At 35.2% G+C, this 14,241-nt stretch overlaps 1 protein-coding gene across 6 annotated transcripts in view; it reads right to left on the reverse strand.

Annotated features, from left to right (window-relative positions):
* Nucleotides 1–14,241, reverse strand: part of LOC137395289 (unconventional myosin-XVIIIa-like) — a 70,341-nt gene that overhangs the window by 39,663 nt on the left and 16,437 nt on the right. For 5 of the 6 annotated variants that reach the window (XM_068082173.1, XM_068082174.1, XM_068082169.1 and 2 more), the window contains exons 6-13: nucleotides 11,444–11,586; nucleotides 9,495–9,638; nucleotides 6,838–6,982; nucleotides 6,031–6,157; nucleotides 5,596–5,697; nucleotides 2,714–2,894; nucleotides 1,861–1,947; nucleotides 1,620–1,785 (exon numbers count right to left, since the gene is read on the reverse strand). In XM_068082173.1, coding sequence (XP_067938274.1) covers nucleotides 1,620–1,785; nucleotides 1,861–1,947; nucleotides 2,714–2,894; nucleotides 5,596–5,697; nucleotides 6,031–6,157; nucleotides 6,838–6,982; nucleotides 9,495–9,638; nucleotides 11,444–11,586 — 1,095 coding nt within the window. The remainder of the gene's footprint in view (nucleotides 1–1,619; nucleotides 1,786–1,860; nucleotides 1,948–2,713; nucleotides 2,895–5,595; nucleotides 5,698–6,030; nucleotides 6,158–6,837; nucleotides 6,983–9,494; nucleotides 9,639–11,443; nucleotides 11,587–14,241) is intronic. The other variant, XM_068082170.1, reaches the window with a different exon arrangement.

The following is a 14,241-nucleotide window of genomic DNA, read 5'->3' on the forward strand; positions in this document are numbered from 1 at the left end:
TATGTTGCGCTATATTCATAGCGGTTTACTAGAGAGATTTTATATAACGGACTTACCTTGCATCTGATTGGTTAATAACCAGGGCATACAAATACTGTCCAATGAGCAGCGGTAAATAAAACACAAAGTAAACAAGGTTCTTGCCACTCGAGAGCCAGAAGATTAGTATGGGAAAGCATAGACTTCTGTAGGCTAGCTCTTTTAGCCTTAGCTCTCTTAGCCTTAGCTCTTTTAGCCTTAGTCTCAAACAAGTAAGAAATTAACTGACAGCAGACCATTGGTCAAATGGAATCAGTCAAAAGGAACACTTCTATATTGAAAGGCTCAACCCGTTGAATGCCATCTTTTATCTATGAGGCAAAAGTTCGTGGATGTATGTAGTCACTGCATATCAACCACAAAAACTCATCAATATTGTCGCATATAAACCTGAACCCAAACAAAAAATGTCTCCACACCATTGACTCAGTACCATAGACTTATGAGTTTATTCATAATGATATCAAGTACACAGTATTTCAAAATCTTTTAGCATGTTTAGCTCTATTACAAAGCAAAGGTTGAGAATGATCTAATAAAGACATAAACGAAAATAACAATTTAAAATGATCTTTTTGTTATTAATTTTAATTATTATCATAGACATAGATACTCAATTGATAAATTTGTTAGAGATTTGACATTTCACCCGATGTGGCTGCCTCTCAGCAGTCACACCGGGTAAAAAACTCTATTACATTCATGTTTGCTACAACTTAAAAACCAATCTTTAGGAATGTTGTCTTAAATTAAATAACACCAGTTCATGATGTAAAATAGCTGAGACTCTCGATTTGTAAAACTACAAATATAGCAGCTAACGTGATTGCTCTTACGAATGAAAGATTTATAAAATGTTTCCCTGTAACCATTTATTATAATACAAACAAGTCTCTATCGAATGTCTGCAGTAAAGAAAAGTGATAAAAATTACACCGAGTTTGGAGCGAATTGTGACAAGAGCAATTCATAATATAATTCATTCTCATGCTTCAAGTTGTCACCAAACTCTACTTTTTTAAACAGCTACCTAATATTATTTACAAACTGTGAATGATGTTTAGACATCGTAAAACGAACAAGGGGGCTGTCTAAATGCTCCCAAAGCATTACATCTACAGACAGTAGTAGGACTAGGTGTGACACAACATACAGCAGCTGATATATTAACTGGGCAAACGGTCACTGTGAACATATTAGAAACTTTCTGTGTTTGTTAAGATGTACGAATGTGACTCTTTACATGTTTGAGATTGTTTAAATTTATAAAATGAGAAAACTAAGAGTTGAAAAAATCCTCTCCTTAGGAAAATTTAACTAACTTAGAATAAAATTGGAGCCCCGAGCGTGATTGCAATAATGAGCTTCTAAATAAAACAGAAGTAAAAACTTGCGATAATTACTTTTTATACTTTTTAATAAATTTTATACTTATAGAAGACACAACTTATTAAGTTTTTATACCTATAGAAGATACAACTCCAGAGGTTAATATTTATTTGACGGCACGATTCCTAAGTTTTATACTTATAGAGGACACAACTCCTAATAATAATTATTATTGGCTGTAATGCACTTACACTGCTCTGAACTGCTGCCATGTCTCTCCCGCAACCTCTCCACAAAGTCCCCATCGGCAGCACCAGGTGTCATGGCCACCTCATCCAGAATCCAAAGCAAACCAACATCATCTTCCCGACCGAGTAAGCTGAGATCCACGCGGCTACCACTTCCTCCCATCTGAAACTGCAGGACCAAAATCCAAACATTATCAACAGATGTGGCACTGGTATGACAAAGTAAATAAGTACTTCAACTTACCTGCAGCTGATTAGAGCACTTGTCAATGAGATTAACCATAGCTTCTGGTGACTTGCTTGTATCGTCATAGTCCACATCGATTCCTTCCTATCAACAACAAATCAAAAAATTATTACTTCAAAAAGACTACGTGAGACCGTCATTGTTTTAGAGCTGTGGTCAAATATGCATTTGTATTTTAGCCAATTACAAATAAGCTGATGCTTCAAATGTCCTAAGATTTGGTGATCCTACAAAAAATACTGTTGTTAACAGATTATTACACCTGAACATGGCCTGAACATGGCCCAACAGGATCATTATTATATATTAAGATAATTGAATGCTTGCCTTATAATAAAATAAATATAAATCTATTGAAAAGGATACGTCTATACAACCTAGTGGAAAATTTAGGCACAAAAAAGCTTTCTACCAACTGCTTCGCAAGCCCAGCTCATGTTTTTAAACTCAGCTCAGATTTCACGTAAATATTCAGCTTGAATTTGGACTCTGATTCTGAAAAATTGGTATCTTAACCAGCTCGTATCTCAAGGTGCCCCTGTATTCCATTAGAGTGTAACAGAAATATCAACACTTATGGCTGCTGAATAGCGGGCAAACAACTTCCAACGATTAAAACCTTCAAGGCTAAAAACTTGTGTGTAAACCTTTTGAGATCTGAAAAACGATAAGTATTTTTCTATATGTTAGCTTGTGGGGTACATGTAAGACATTTAAAAATACCATCAACTTCAGATTGACGCGAAATTGACAATCTCGACTCAAATTCACTGCTTTACAATGCACACACAAGCTGAATTCTACCCAAGAAGTTGCGGTTCTTGACTTACAATAAATACTAGCAACCTACCTGAATGTATCGTTCGTTTTTTTCACGAAAATTTTTCTCGTAGAACAGGAGTTGCAGTCTCTCATTAACATAATTGTAGCAAAGGTCGGCAAAGGTTGCGGGCTGAGAGTTGTCATCATTGAATCCAGGTGTGTCGACCAAGGTGATGGAGTTGTGATGCCTTGTTCCATATGACAAGGATCTGTATCACACAGCAAGCATTGCATAATAAAAGGGTGCGTCACAAGGTATGTACCATTACTACAGGTTATGTATCAATACCATAGGATATCATGTATAAAACTAAATGATATATAACAAAACTCAAGTAATATAGCAATAATCATTAAAATGGTTTTTGTTACTTTACTATAAAGGTGAAAATTAAAGGTTGACAGCATAATTTTTTCTTGCGTTAACAGTAGGAGATAAAACTACAGATTGGAGTTTTAATCATATTTTTGTGTAATCTGGACCAAATTCCAGGTTTTATTAATATTTTCAAGTGAAAATAGACAGAATGGTTCACGATGCAAAATATCGACTGGAAACAATTTTGATGCTATATAATTATACTAATAACTGTGATGCTATATAATTATACTAATAACTGTGATGCTATATAATTATATTAATAACTGATGCTATATAATTATATTAATAACTGTGATGCTATATAATTATACTAATAACTGTGATGCTATATAATTATACTAATAACTGTGATGCTATATAATTATACTAATAACTGTGATGCTATATAATTATATTAATAACTGTGATGCTATATAATGATATTAATAACTGTGATGCTATATAATTATATTAATAACTGTGATGCTATATAATTATATTGAAATTGCTCGTTTTAAAACTAGCTCATCTAGAAATTGTTAGTTCAAAATGCATATTCATGACCTGTTAACCTATTCATGAAAGCAGAGCTTTCATGAATAGGTTAACAGGTTTAATAGGTTAACACCTCAAGATGATACTCCTCAAGATGATACAACTCAATATGATACACCTCAAGATGATACACCTCAATATGATACACCTCAAGATGATACAACTCAAAATGATACACCTCAATATGATACACGGCGACAGCACCACAGGCTATCAGCGGTGAAATGTGAACCTACGCACCGAGTACCGCGGGTAGTTGCCGGCGATCAACGCAAGAGTTCAGCGCTGTTAAACTTTTGCGAAGAGCCGCAGGCAAAGCCTTCTCAAAAAGCACTTTACTGCGAAGGTCAGCACGTTCGAGATGGCATGGCTAGCGGGCCATCTTACGCGATCACTAGCGACGCAGCTTTATGTGAACATTAGCCGCTGAGCCTAGCGCTGCAAGTGTTTTGCTGGGCAAGATTACCACCGGGGTCTCGCATTCGATATGGGAACCAGGCTTTATGACCATAACAGTGGTGTGAATCATTAAAGCGGATGAAGTTATGTTATTTTACATTCTCACAAGTTCGGACTCTTATCATTGGTCCAATTTGGCTTGTGAAAATATTCCACAGAGCAACCAACCAAAATCTTACAACAGGCATCCTCAAAGGTCCCGATGGGACATACCTAGGTGAAACAGTCTGTTAACACCAGACCATTAACAATCTGCTAACACCATAATGTTAACAGTCTGTTAACACCATAGTGTTGTTAGGCAGAGTACAGACATACCTCGACATACGAGTGCAGATGAAACAGATGAAAAAATCGAAATACAAGCAAACTTACCCGTTTTTATTGCAATATTACAATGTTACCTAAAAACAAGATGTTACAATGGAAAAACATGTTTTTCCATCGTAATAGCCTGTTTTTAGGCGGTTTTCTCATAGTATGGGAATGAATTAATTTGTATTTATTTACTTTATATAGGAAATATTACATTGACGTACAAGCACATTGACATATGAGCCCCAGAACGCATTAAGCTCGTATGTCAAGGTATGGCTGTATGTTATGTACAATCACTGAATTTTAGGTAATTTGAAGCATCAGTTTTCCTGTAACCGACTAAAATGCATGTACACATTTAGCCATGGCTAAAAAAGCTGCTAATCTCGACTAGTCATTTCATGACATATAATACAGATTACGTTATGTTGTTCAGAATAGTTGACCAATGAATCGACGGCATAAACATTCTGACTAGAATTTTGTAAACAATAATGTATGTCTTCATAAACACAATCAACTTACTGGCCAGGACTGCAGTTGTTTGACGAGTCGTGGCCAAATATGCATTTATACAGTTAAAAGAGAACAGATGCTTCAAATTGTCTTAAATTTGGTGATTCTACATAAAATACTCTTATAGCCCAACAAGATCTCTAACATTGCAGCTTAATCTACAACTCTCATAGTAGCTAAAGCCACACGGAACTGTCATAGAGATTGGAGCTGTAACAGTACTCAGGAGGACTTGAGCAAAATCACCTGTTTTAATGGAGATAGCGGCACCAAATCAACAACAGTGCCAGGAATGCTTCCTGGCAGACAACAGAATGCGCACCTAGTGATGGGGTTGATTTTAACATATTAATTTAGAAAATAAAAACTTACACAAAATTTTCGTATATTTTATCTAAAGGTATCAGTATTTTTCTATCATTTGCAATTGTTTTTTATGTTTGAGGTGACCTGACTGCTAGGATGTTCCAAGATTAAAATTGGGCAAACTTGATCACAGTTATCACAGATCCCCTCAACCATCAACAACATTTGGAAATGATAATAAAATGCTGACACTTTCTGATAAAATCTACAAAATCTAAAACCTTGTGTGAGTTTATCTTTAATGAGAGAAGTAACTATAGACAGCAGCTCTAGGTAACGAGCAGACAACTACTAACTAGACAGTAGCTCTAGGTAACGAGCAGCCAACTACTAACCTGTTGACAAGACCGATGATCGTATTGCACAGCTCTACATAGAGACCAATTAGAAAGCCTTCAAGGGCATCATTACCTGAAGGGATATTATCATCTGAAGCCCTGCAAACAAGAGAATGCACATTTAGTAGCAAAATGTTACACGCCTTTTTACGAAATTTTCATTCATAAAAGCGAGACACTCACATTACGACTCTCATATCTGGATGATAAACACGGCCAGCTACTCGTATACCAGACGTACAAACATATTACTTGTAGAATTTATAAAATAAAGCAAAATTAGATATATTTTCGCTTAAAAATATTACTTGGTAATATTCCAAGCGATTCAATGAATATTTTTACTATGCATACTTCACTTATGGCAATATTATGTTTGATAGAGTGCATGGGCAATGATAGACAAGAGTAGGCGTGTGAGTGCAAACACACCTAAGGTTAGATGCATTAGTGGATGGTGAAAATATAGCCTTGGAGATCTCCTCCATAGTAACACCAAGAAGTTGACAGGCTGCCTGCGCTCCCGCAGGGTTGGCAAAGTACGGCTTGTTGTTAGCTCCTGCAAACACACCACACGAGCCGTTAGAAGCCATCACAAGGAATTAGGAGATAACATGAAATGTGTAGTTAAACATATGGATGTGCTCTAAATACTTTTGCAACTCGACTGTTTAGGATGAGTTTGGTCACAGGCTCTCATCAATGATATACCCTCACAGCTAACCTTGCTCCAAATCAGACCTCTAGAGCATGGTTGGCATGAGCAACTACCACAAGCTCCTGAGACTAAGTCACTTTCAATACTCCAGAGTGTAACTAAGCAATAACGACTATGACCCAGAGTGTTGACATAGAGCAAATGACTTTCATGTTTGACGCTATACAGAAAGGATCCCAAGTAAGATGAACGCATTTACTGCGGATCAAGTAAAAAGATTATTTAACAATATTTCATATAATTAACAAGATTAGTGGCTTGATGGCTGCATTATGTAAGAGCTAATCTTGATACTCTTCCTTTCCTCCAGTAACCATACATAATAATTCCAGATGAGACAACTCCATCATCAAACTAATATGACAAACGTGCATATAATTTCATTAGAATATAATCCAAGATGAGACAACTCCATCATTGAGCTGATATGATAAAATGGCCAACTACTTTCGTCTCTCCACAAGGAAAAATCAAAAAGCAAGAATGATATGAGGGTTAGTAGCAGCACAAGAACAACCAACCGTATGCAACTCCCGCAGAATGTAGGTGAATAATGGCTGCCACAACCCTCTGTATTATTTTACTCTCATCTGACGTTATGGCGAGGACCCTCAGTGATTGGTCTAATTTGGACCAACCAGTGGTTGCTGATGCTTTATCTACCTGCTAATAATGCTAATAATTGAGACAAAATCAATTGAAATAACTGCTTTTATTTGCTAAAAATAAAACCTTAACTATTCATGCTGGACTCAAAATGACCTTGACTTAACCTAGTCTTGATCCCTTGCACAGATAGCAGCGCCATTGGCTTGAAAACTATGCCTTGAGTTAAATTATGATGAATTCACGATAGATCGTCTATAGAACAACCTGTTTATCAGCTAATAATAAAGGACCACCTTACAGAAGACTGATTGATTTAATTCATGTAATAAACTTGGTATCGTCGAAATATTGATCAGTTTGTGAGAGCACGTATGGTGAACAGACAACTCCCCAGGTACACTATGTTTCTAAAAATGGCTAACATAACGAATTTTCACACACGAATATCGGTCAACCTACAGTCAAATACATGTATATGACCGATAACATAGTTATCATAGTTAAAATAGAAATAACATGTGACATTCAGAGTAGAAGACAGAGAAGGACTCAATCCATTATGAAAGCGAAAACTGATATTATATATAATATATATTACATATAATATATTATATATAATATATATTATATATAATAATATTATATATATATTATATACAATATATATTATAAATATTATATTATATATAATATATATTATAAATAGTATATTATATATAATATACTATTTATAATATATATTATATATAATATATATTATAAATTGTATATTACATATAATATATAATATATATTATAAATAGTATATTATATATAATATATATTATATATAATATACTATTTATAATATATATTATATATAATATATATTATAAATAGTATATTATATATAATATACTATTTATAATATATGTTATATAATTATAATATATATAAATAATTATCTCTTAGTTAATTATTTATTAAACCAGTATATAAATATTTTATTTATTTATATAAATTGATATACAGTCAAACATGGATAACTCGTCCACGGATAGCTCGAACACATGGTTAATTCGAACATTTCCTTTGGTCCGTTCCCACGTAATGATAAATTGCTATAGATAACTCGAACTCAACACTGTTAATTCGAACTGTTTTTTTGCCCAACGGCTACCGAAACGGTTGTTATCGCATTAGAAAATCACTTTGTTCAAAGCCATAGAGGTAAACTTCATCTTTTCGTAATTCATAAGCGTCGTTATTACCACCATCGGCAAAATATTTTTGTCAACGACTTTTCTAAAAGTTTGGTGAAAATTGATTTATACTGCGATACGATGAATAGCACGGGCTAGCCGGGTCACGCGCGCAAGGATTTTCGCCACGCACATACAAAACAAAAATCGCATGTTGTTTTGTATGTGCGTGGCGAAAATTCTTGAGTGCGTGACCCAGCTAGCCCGTTATGAATAGTTTTCCGACGTTGATTCCGTGTTGAATCAACGTCGGAATGTTGAATGTTTAAAACGTCTTAAAATTGGTGTAATTAAACGTATACGTTGTCTGAGCTACAAAAAACTATTCATCGTTTGACCTAAACACAGAATACGTGTGTACATTCAATAAGTATCTATTAAAAAAGCGTGAGTGATATAGAATGTACCGTAGAACCTCGTAAAACTTCTAATTAAACTGCCTCGGAGTGTTGCTCTTAACGAATCCCAGGTAAAGTAAGGTAATCTGCATAAACTTCAAGAAAAAACGGCAAAATTGATCGTGGGTAAAACCCCAAAAGAAAAAAATGTCTTTTCTTTTGAGCATTTCAACAACGATCAAGTTTTGCCAATGTCAATCTGAAAAACGTCCTGGCAATAACATCACCTCAAACAACAAACCAATCTCAAGTGATAAAAAAATCTCTATACTTTTTCATGAAAACGTTTTAAACTTTACATTCGAAGCATTTAATTTGAAACAAGCCATTTGTGCTTTTGATTTATATTATAGTTTGTATATGTACATGTATCTACTAATAAATAAGTAAATCTATGGACTTGTGACAGTGCTCTGATAACTTGAACGCTCTGATAATTCGAACACTTTTGCTCGGTCCCTTGAAGTTCGAGTTATCCATGTTTGACTGTATATATATACTTTTTAATATCTTATTTCTATAAACCCTGATGGGCAATTTTAAAAGGAAAAGTGTAGCATTGCTCGACTCAACTATCATGTCTACTGGCAAACACAAATGATTAACTAATCTTACATTATAGAATGCTGAAATAAACCCAAAGGCCATACGATTAACGTTCTTTGATTTTCACAGGTGTGATTGCAAGATGCAATTGTGTAATGCTAAGATGTGTTTGAGATAATGAGCCAATCATCAACGCTTAAATATAGCGTTTAACAAGTTTCAGGTAAGTGTCAGCCACAATACCAGTGTTGCCAATCATGTAGACAGAAAGTACTATAAAGTCTTTTTTGAGAATACAAAAAGGAAATTCATCCAAGATATTTGTTTTCTTGATGAACTTGTAGCTGAGGTTCCTATAACCAATTGCTCAAATTTTCATCTCACCTGCTCTAGATTGCCTCTGGAACCATGCAGTTGCAGGTCAGCGGTCATCGCTGTACTCACTCCGTGAGCAACATAGTTAAATATGTGAAAGGGAGATTGACCATTCGCAGACATAACAATTCGGCTCTTGTCCAACATGGTGACCTACAAGAAATATCTATGGATTTGATACAGCGAAGATCAGGTTAGAGAAGTGATTCATATCAAAAGTTGTAAAACATTTTTATCTTCAAAGGTTGACTTGCAACCAAATTCACATCACAGTTATTTGATCTCAAAAGATTCACCATGTCTTACTCTGCTGTGTTGTATGTGCAAAATATGTGGGAAGGTGATTACAAGCTCTTAAAAACTCAAAAACGAACAGTTAATCGCAGCCACACGAGACCGCCGTAGTTTGGATTCTCTTTCCAAAACGGCTCAAATATGACGTAGTTGTGGTAGATGGTTTCTGTTTACAGTTTCATGCAACCTTATTCGTCGAAATATTTTCACAAATATACTTCACGCATTCAATAAAACCATGTCTATAATTGTTCTTTTGTTTTATCGTCATCGTAATGCTGTCACTTTTAGCAGTGATATCCCATAACTTACCGTAAAAATTCGTTTAATTTTTTATCCTTAGCTTGAAGGAGTACATATCATTGTCTGATAGTCATGAAGAGCCTGTTGGTCACCTGTGATAATCGAAAAGTGCTGCAAAAATTATTTTCGAAGTATTGGGTCACATGATCAGATTACGACTTGATGATTAGTTTAAGCCGAAACAAACTGTAAAATAGCGAGCATCTATATTTGATACGGGGACTTCGGTAAAACCCGAAGTGTTTATCATCAACTAGTGCTACGATAAATTCTATATTGAGCTTTTTATTGGCCTTTCAATTCACGTGAGAACATCACGTGACAAGACAATATCCAAACTGTCATGGCTACGTCAGAGATAAACGGATTCCAATCTACAGCGCCTTTTCGTTTTTGAGATTTTAAGGGCTTGTAATCACATTTCCACATATTTGGCACCTACAACACAGCAGAGTAAGACATGGTGAATCTTTTGTTACCAAATAACTGTAATGTGAATTTTGTTGCAGGTCAACCTTTAAGCAGATCATGTCGGTGTTGTACTGATAAATGAAGGCCTCAGAATGTTGGGCTGTGGTATAGGCCTACTTCCTCCATGCTGACCACTACTTAATTAAAGCTATGGTTGTAAAATAATGTCATTTCTAAACTATGCATATCAAGAGAGACTGGAACCAGTAAATAGAGGTACACAGGTTAATCCCATGTGTTCAGGTGCAAGCGCTAGAGCACTTTTGTATAGCTTGAATTTTCTCAATTTTGTCAGAAACCAGCACACAGGGTCAAATTCATCGGAATGATGAGCCTATTATGACAATTTATTTTATAATTTGAAAAATTAAAAAACACAAACTCTGCTCCACAACTAGGTCAGGCATTATTAAAAATAGTTTTCTATATATATATATATATATATATATATATACATTTCTCAAAGTTTTTCGTCTGTCTGACTGTCCTTCGGTATGTCCAATTATAGCTATTAAATTTTTGGAATCAAAATTTCGCATTCGGCTAGACTTGAACTCTATGAAGATTGCGATCTTTTACTTTTTCTCTTAATTTATTTTAACTGCATAAAACACTTTTCTCACTATGAAGTTTGAAAGTTGGAATGGTAACTGTTGTTTTATGTTATATAAATAAATTTTCTTTGCAAAGACTTTTATTACCCGAGCAATGCCGGGCATTCAACTAGACCCGCTTCCTGTGGCTGACAATAATACTCCCACAGGCCCACCAAGTCACATACTGTTTTGTGGATCTATTACTAAAGTAAAGCCTGTGAAGGTGCGCTATAAAACAGAGGCTTTTAGCAAAACAAAGAATAGGGTGGATATATTTTGAACGTATCGTGTCACCTGGAAGGTGGCGGAGTTCATATAGCCATGTTTGTCAAAGTCCAAGGTGATCATCTGTGAGAATCTAGTAGCATTTCTGTTATGTTTTGTCGGACAGTTGCCGAGTGATTCGAGGACAAAGCACGCCGCTGTCAGCTTTTCATCTGCAAATGAAATTGAATGCGGATGAGAATTGAAATATGAAAAAGCAAATCCATAAAAGGATTTCTACACATTCATAAATGCACAAGCAACTGTAGATATTTCCATCTCGCCTACCCACCACAGCAGCCGACCATACAATAGAGAGAGCTACCTACATTTTTAAAAGATATTTGTTGCTTTTACCTTTCGCTTGTAAACCAACTTTATATTTGATTCCCATGAATTGATTGTGAACAGAAAAGAGGACAACTCCCTAAATTCTTACTATAATTATGAAAACTTACTTGCTATAACTTGACAGAAACATGTACGCATAGAGACCGTTAATAGTACATTACAAAAAAGATGATTTGACAACTTTGTACAGGTTAATCAAATTACATTAGCATTTTTTGAGACCAAATTTCGAAAATGGGTGTACACTTCTGTAAGCAATATAATTTGTGGTACGGAGGCTACAAGTATACATATGCACTGTATGCATATATTACTACAATATTAGTAAGTGGTAGGAGTACAAACTGAGTCATGTATAGAAGACTAACATCACAGCTACCCGGCCAGAGTTGTCACCACATGCTACACACGGAAACCATCCATTTGATCTCGGCCTTTGATTTTCAAAATTCTAAAAATGTTTGTTCGTTTGGAGTTGTGGCGTAACCATAGTACATAGACACATGAAAGTAGAGCTACTACAACATCGACCAACCTGTTACATGCGTTTGTCTTCAGGTGTAGTGTGTGAAAACTTATATCATTTTTACTTGCACAATTGTACATATTTTTCAGATTACACAGAATATCTGGTAAACCAAGGGCAGTATAATTCAATAACCTAAAAAACTGAAGATTAGCGGTACAAAGGTTTCGCTTCTGTTGTTATGGCAACATGGCCTATGTACATAAAAATAAAGCATTTTTGAATGCTCAAGTATGTAATGTTATACGAGATACAGGATAGTTTGGCTCCCATAAAACTATGAGGTGTGATGTACGCTCGACTAGAGCTGAAGGTGAACGACTGAGCGATATAAGATCAGATGAACATGCTAAACGATAAACATGAACGCTAAACTGCACATTTTGAAGCAAACGACAATTTATTAAAATGTGTTAGTTTTGCAAATTTTTTTTATAAAAATAGCTTTTGTTCTACTACATAGGAAAAAACTCAATATTTCATATCAGTTATGTGTGAAATATCATAACTGATATAAAAACATTTTTCATACAAAACATAAAGATATAAGATATAAAACAATTTTTGTGTCTTGAATAAAATGTATTGTTGTGCCACCATATAGAAAACCAAGCTTGCATCAAGCTGTCATTCTCTTCGATGAACAGATGAGCTGAATGCATGAGCAGTTGGCCTCAATATGCTCAGCAATCTCCTGTCATCACCTGCTATCGCCTGTCATTACAGACTTACAATCTCATAAACTCTCTGAATTTATCTGTCATTGAGATGGAATAGCGGTCTCATAAAGCAATACAGGCCACTTATAAACCCCACATTCCTGCATAATAGCTGATGAGTCTCACCTGCTAAGGCATGCCAAATCAAAGGTGCGCTTCACAAAACAGCTACTAAAATATGATAATATATAGTTAGGTCAAGAAAACGGAAAGTTTAAAGGAAACTGTATCATCCGGAAACTCGGCAATATTTAATGGAAAGAAATCAATCAAACAGTGCATATCAAAGAAGTTTTGTCCTCGTGCCACCCATGACATCCGATATCCGACGCACGACTTCATGCCTGATGTAGCACTTTAGTCCTGCCACCAACTAACAATAGTGTGAATTAAAATGCATACCATGACAGGCAGCGGGGAGCGGTAATGCATCAAGGTTATACCAGCCTGTGTTGTCTAGCAAAGACAGCATGAGGCAGGTGAGTGTAAGGGCGTTTCTAATGAAATATGACAGAAAAAGAAACAGGTGGAAAGAATGTAGTATCTGATCTATAAGGAAGCACCATTAGTATATCAACATTTGATGAAGCAGCTCATAAAAAATGCAATATAATTCCATATTGAAAATGGTATTTATTATAAAGACTTTGGTCATAAAAAGACCAGAGTCCCTCCAAAGTGACCAATAACTTGTATTCTTCACTCCAACTGTTTGTTAGAAAAAAATTAAAAGCGTACAGAGACATAATGTACATCCACTAATAGACTAAGGATCCTAACAGAGACCGATGCGTGTCAGAGGACACATTGAAACCACTCTAACAGACACTATTGGCACTCAGGCTAAACTAGTTAGCGTGACACTTGTTGTGTGATGTTAGGTGACAATTGTATAACAAATTTCACATAAAACAGTGACTATAAATTTTAATTGGTCACTTGCGTGATGCTACTAATAAAATTGTAAATTAAAAGTTCAGACAAAATAAAATTGAATTTCTGTTTTAACGACAACGGGTATATCGTAACCAGTAGCATCTACAAGACTCATTTGCCAACAAACAATGGTCTTATCCTGACGTACTGAATATCACATAGAGTCATGGAAACACAACCCCTCCACTGTGTATCTTAAACCAGTGCAGCATCTGAAAATGCAAGTTCCTCTTAATTATAAACCTCTAGTAAACCAGCTGTAATAACACACTGAGATCAAGGTAAACCATCCACAA

The sequence above is a fragment of the Watersipora subatra genome, chromosome 4, assembly GCF_963576615.1.
Source record: "Watersipora subatra chromosome 4, tzWatSuba1.1, whole genome shotgun sequence".
Classification (NCBI taxonomy): Eukaryota; Metazoa; Bryozoa; class Gymnolaemata; order Cheilostomatida; family Watersiporidae; genus Watersipora; species Watersipora subatra.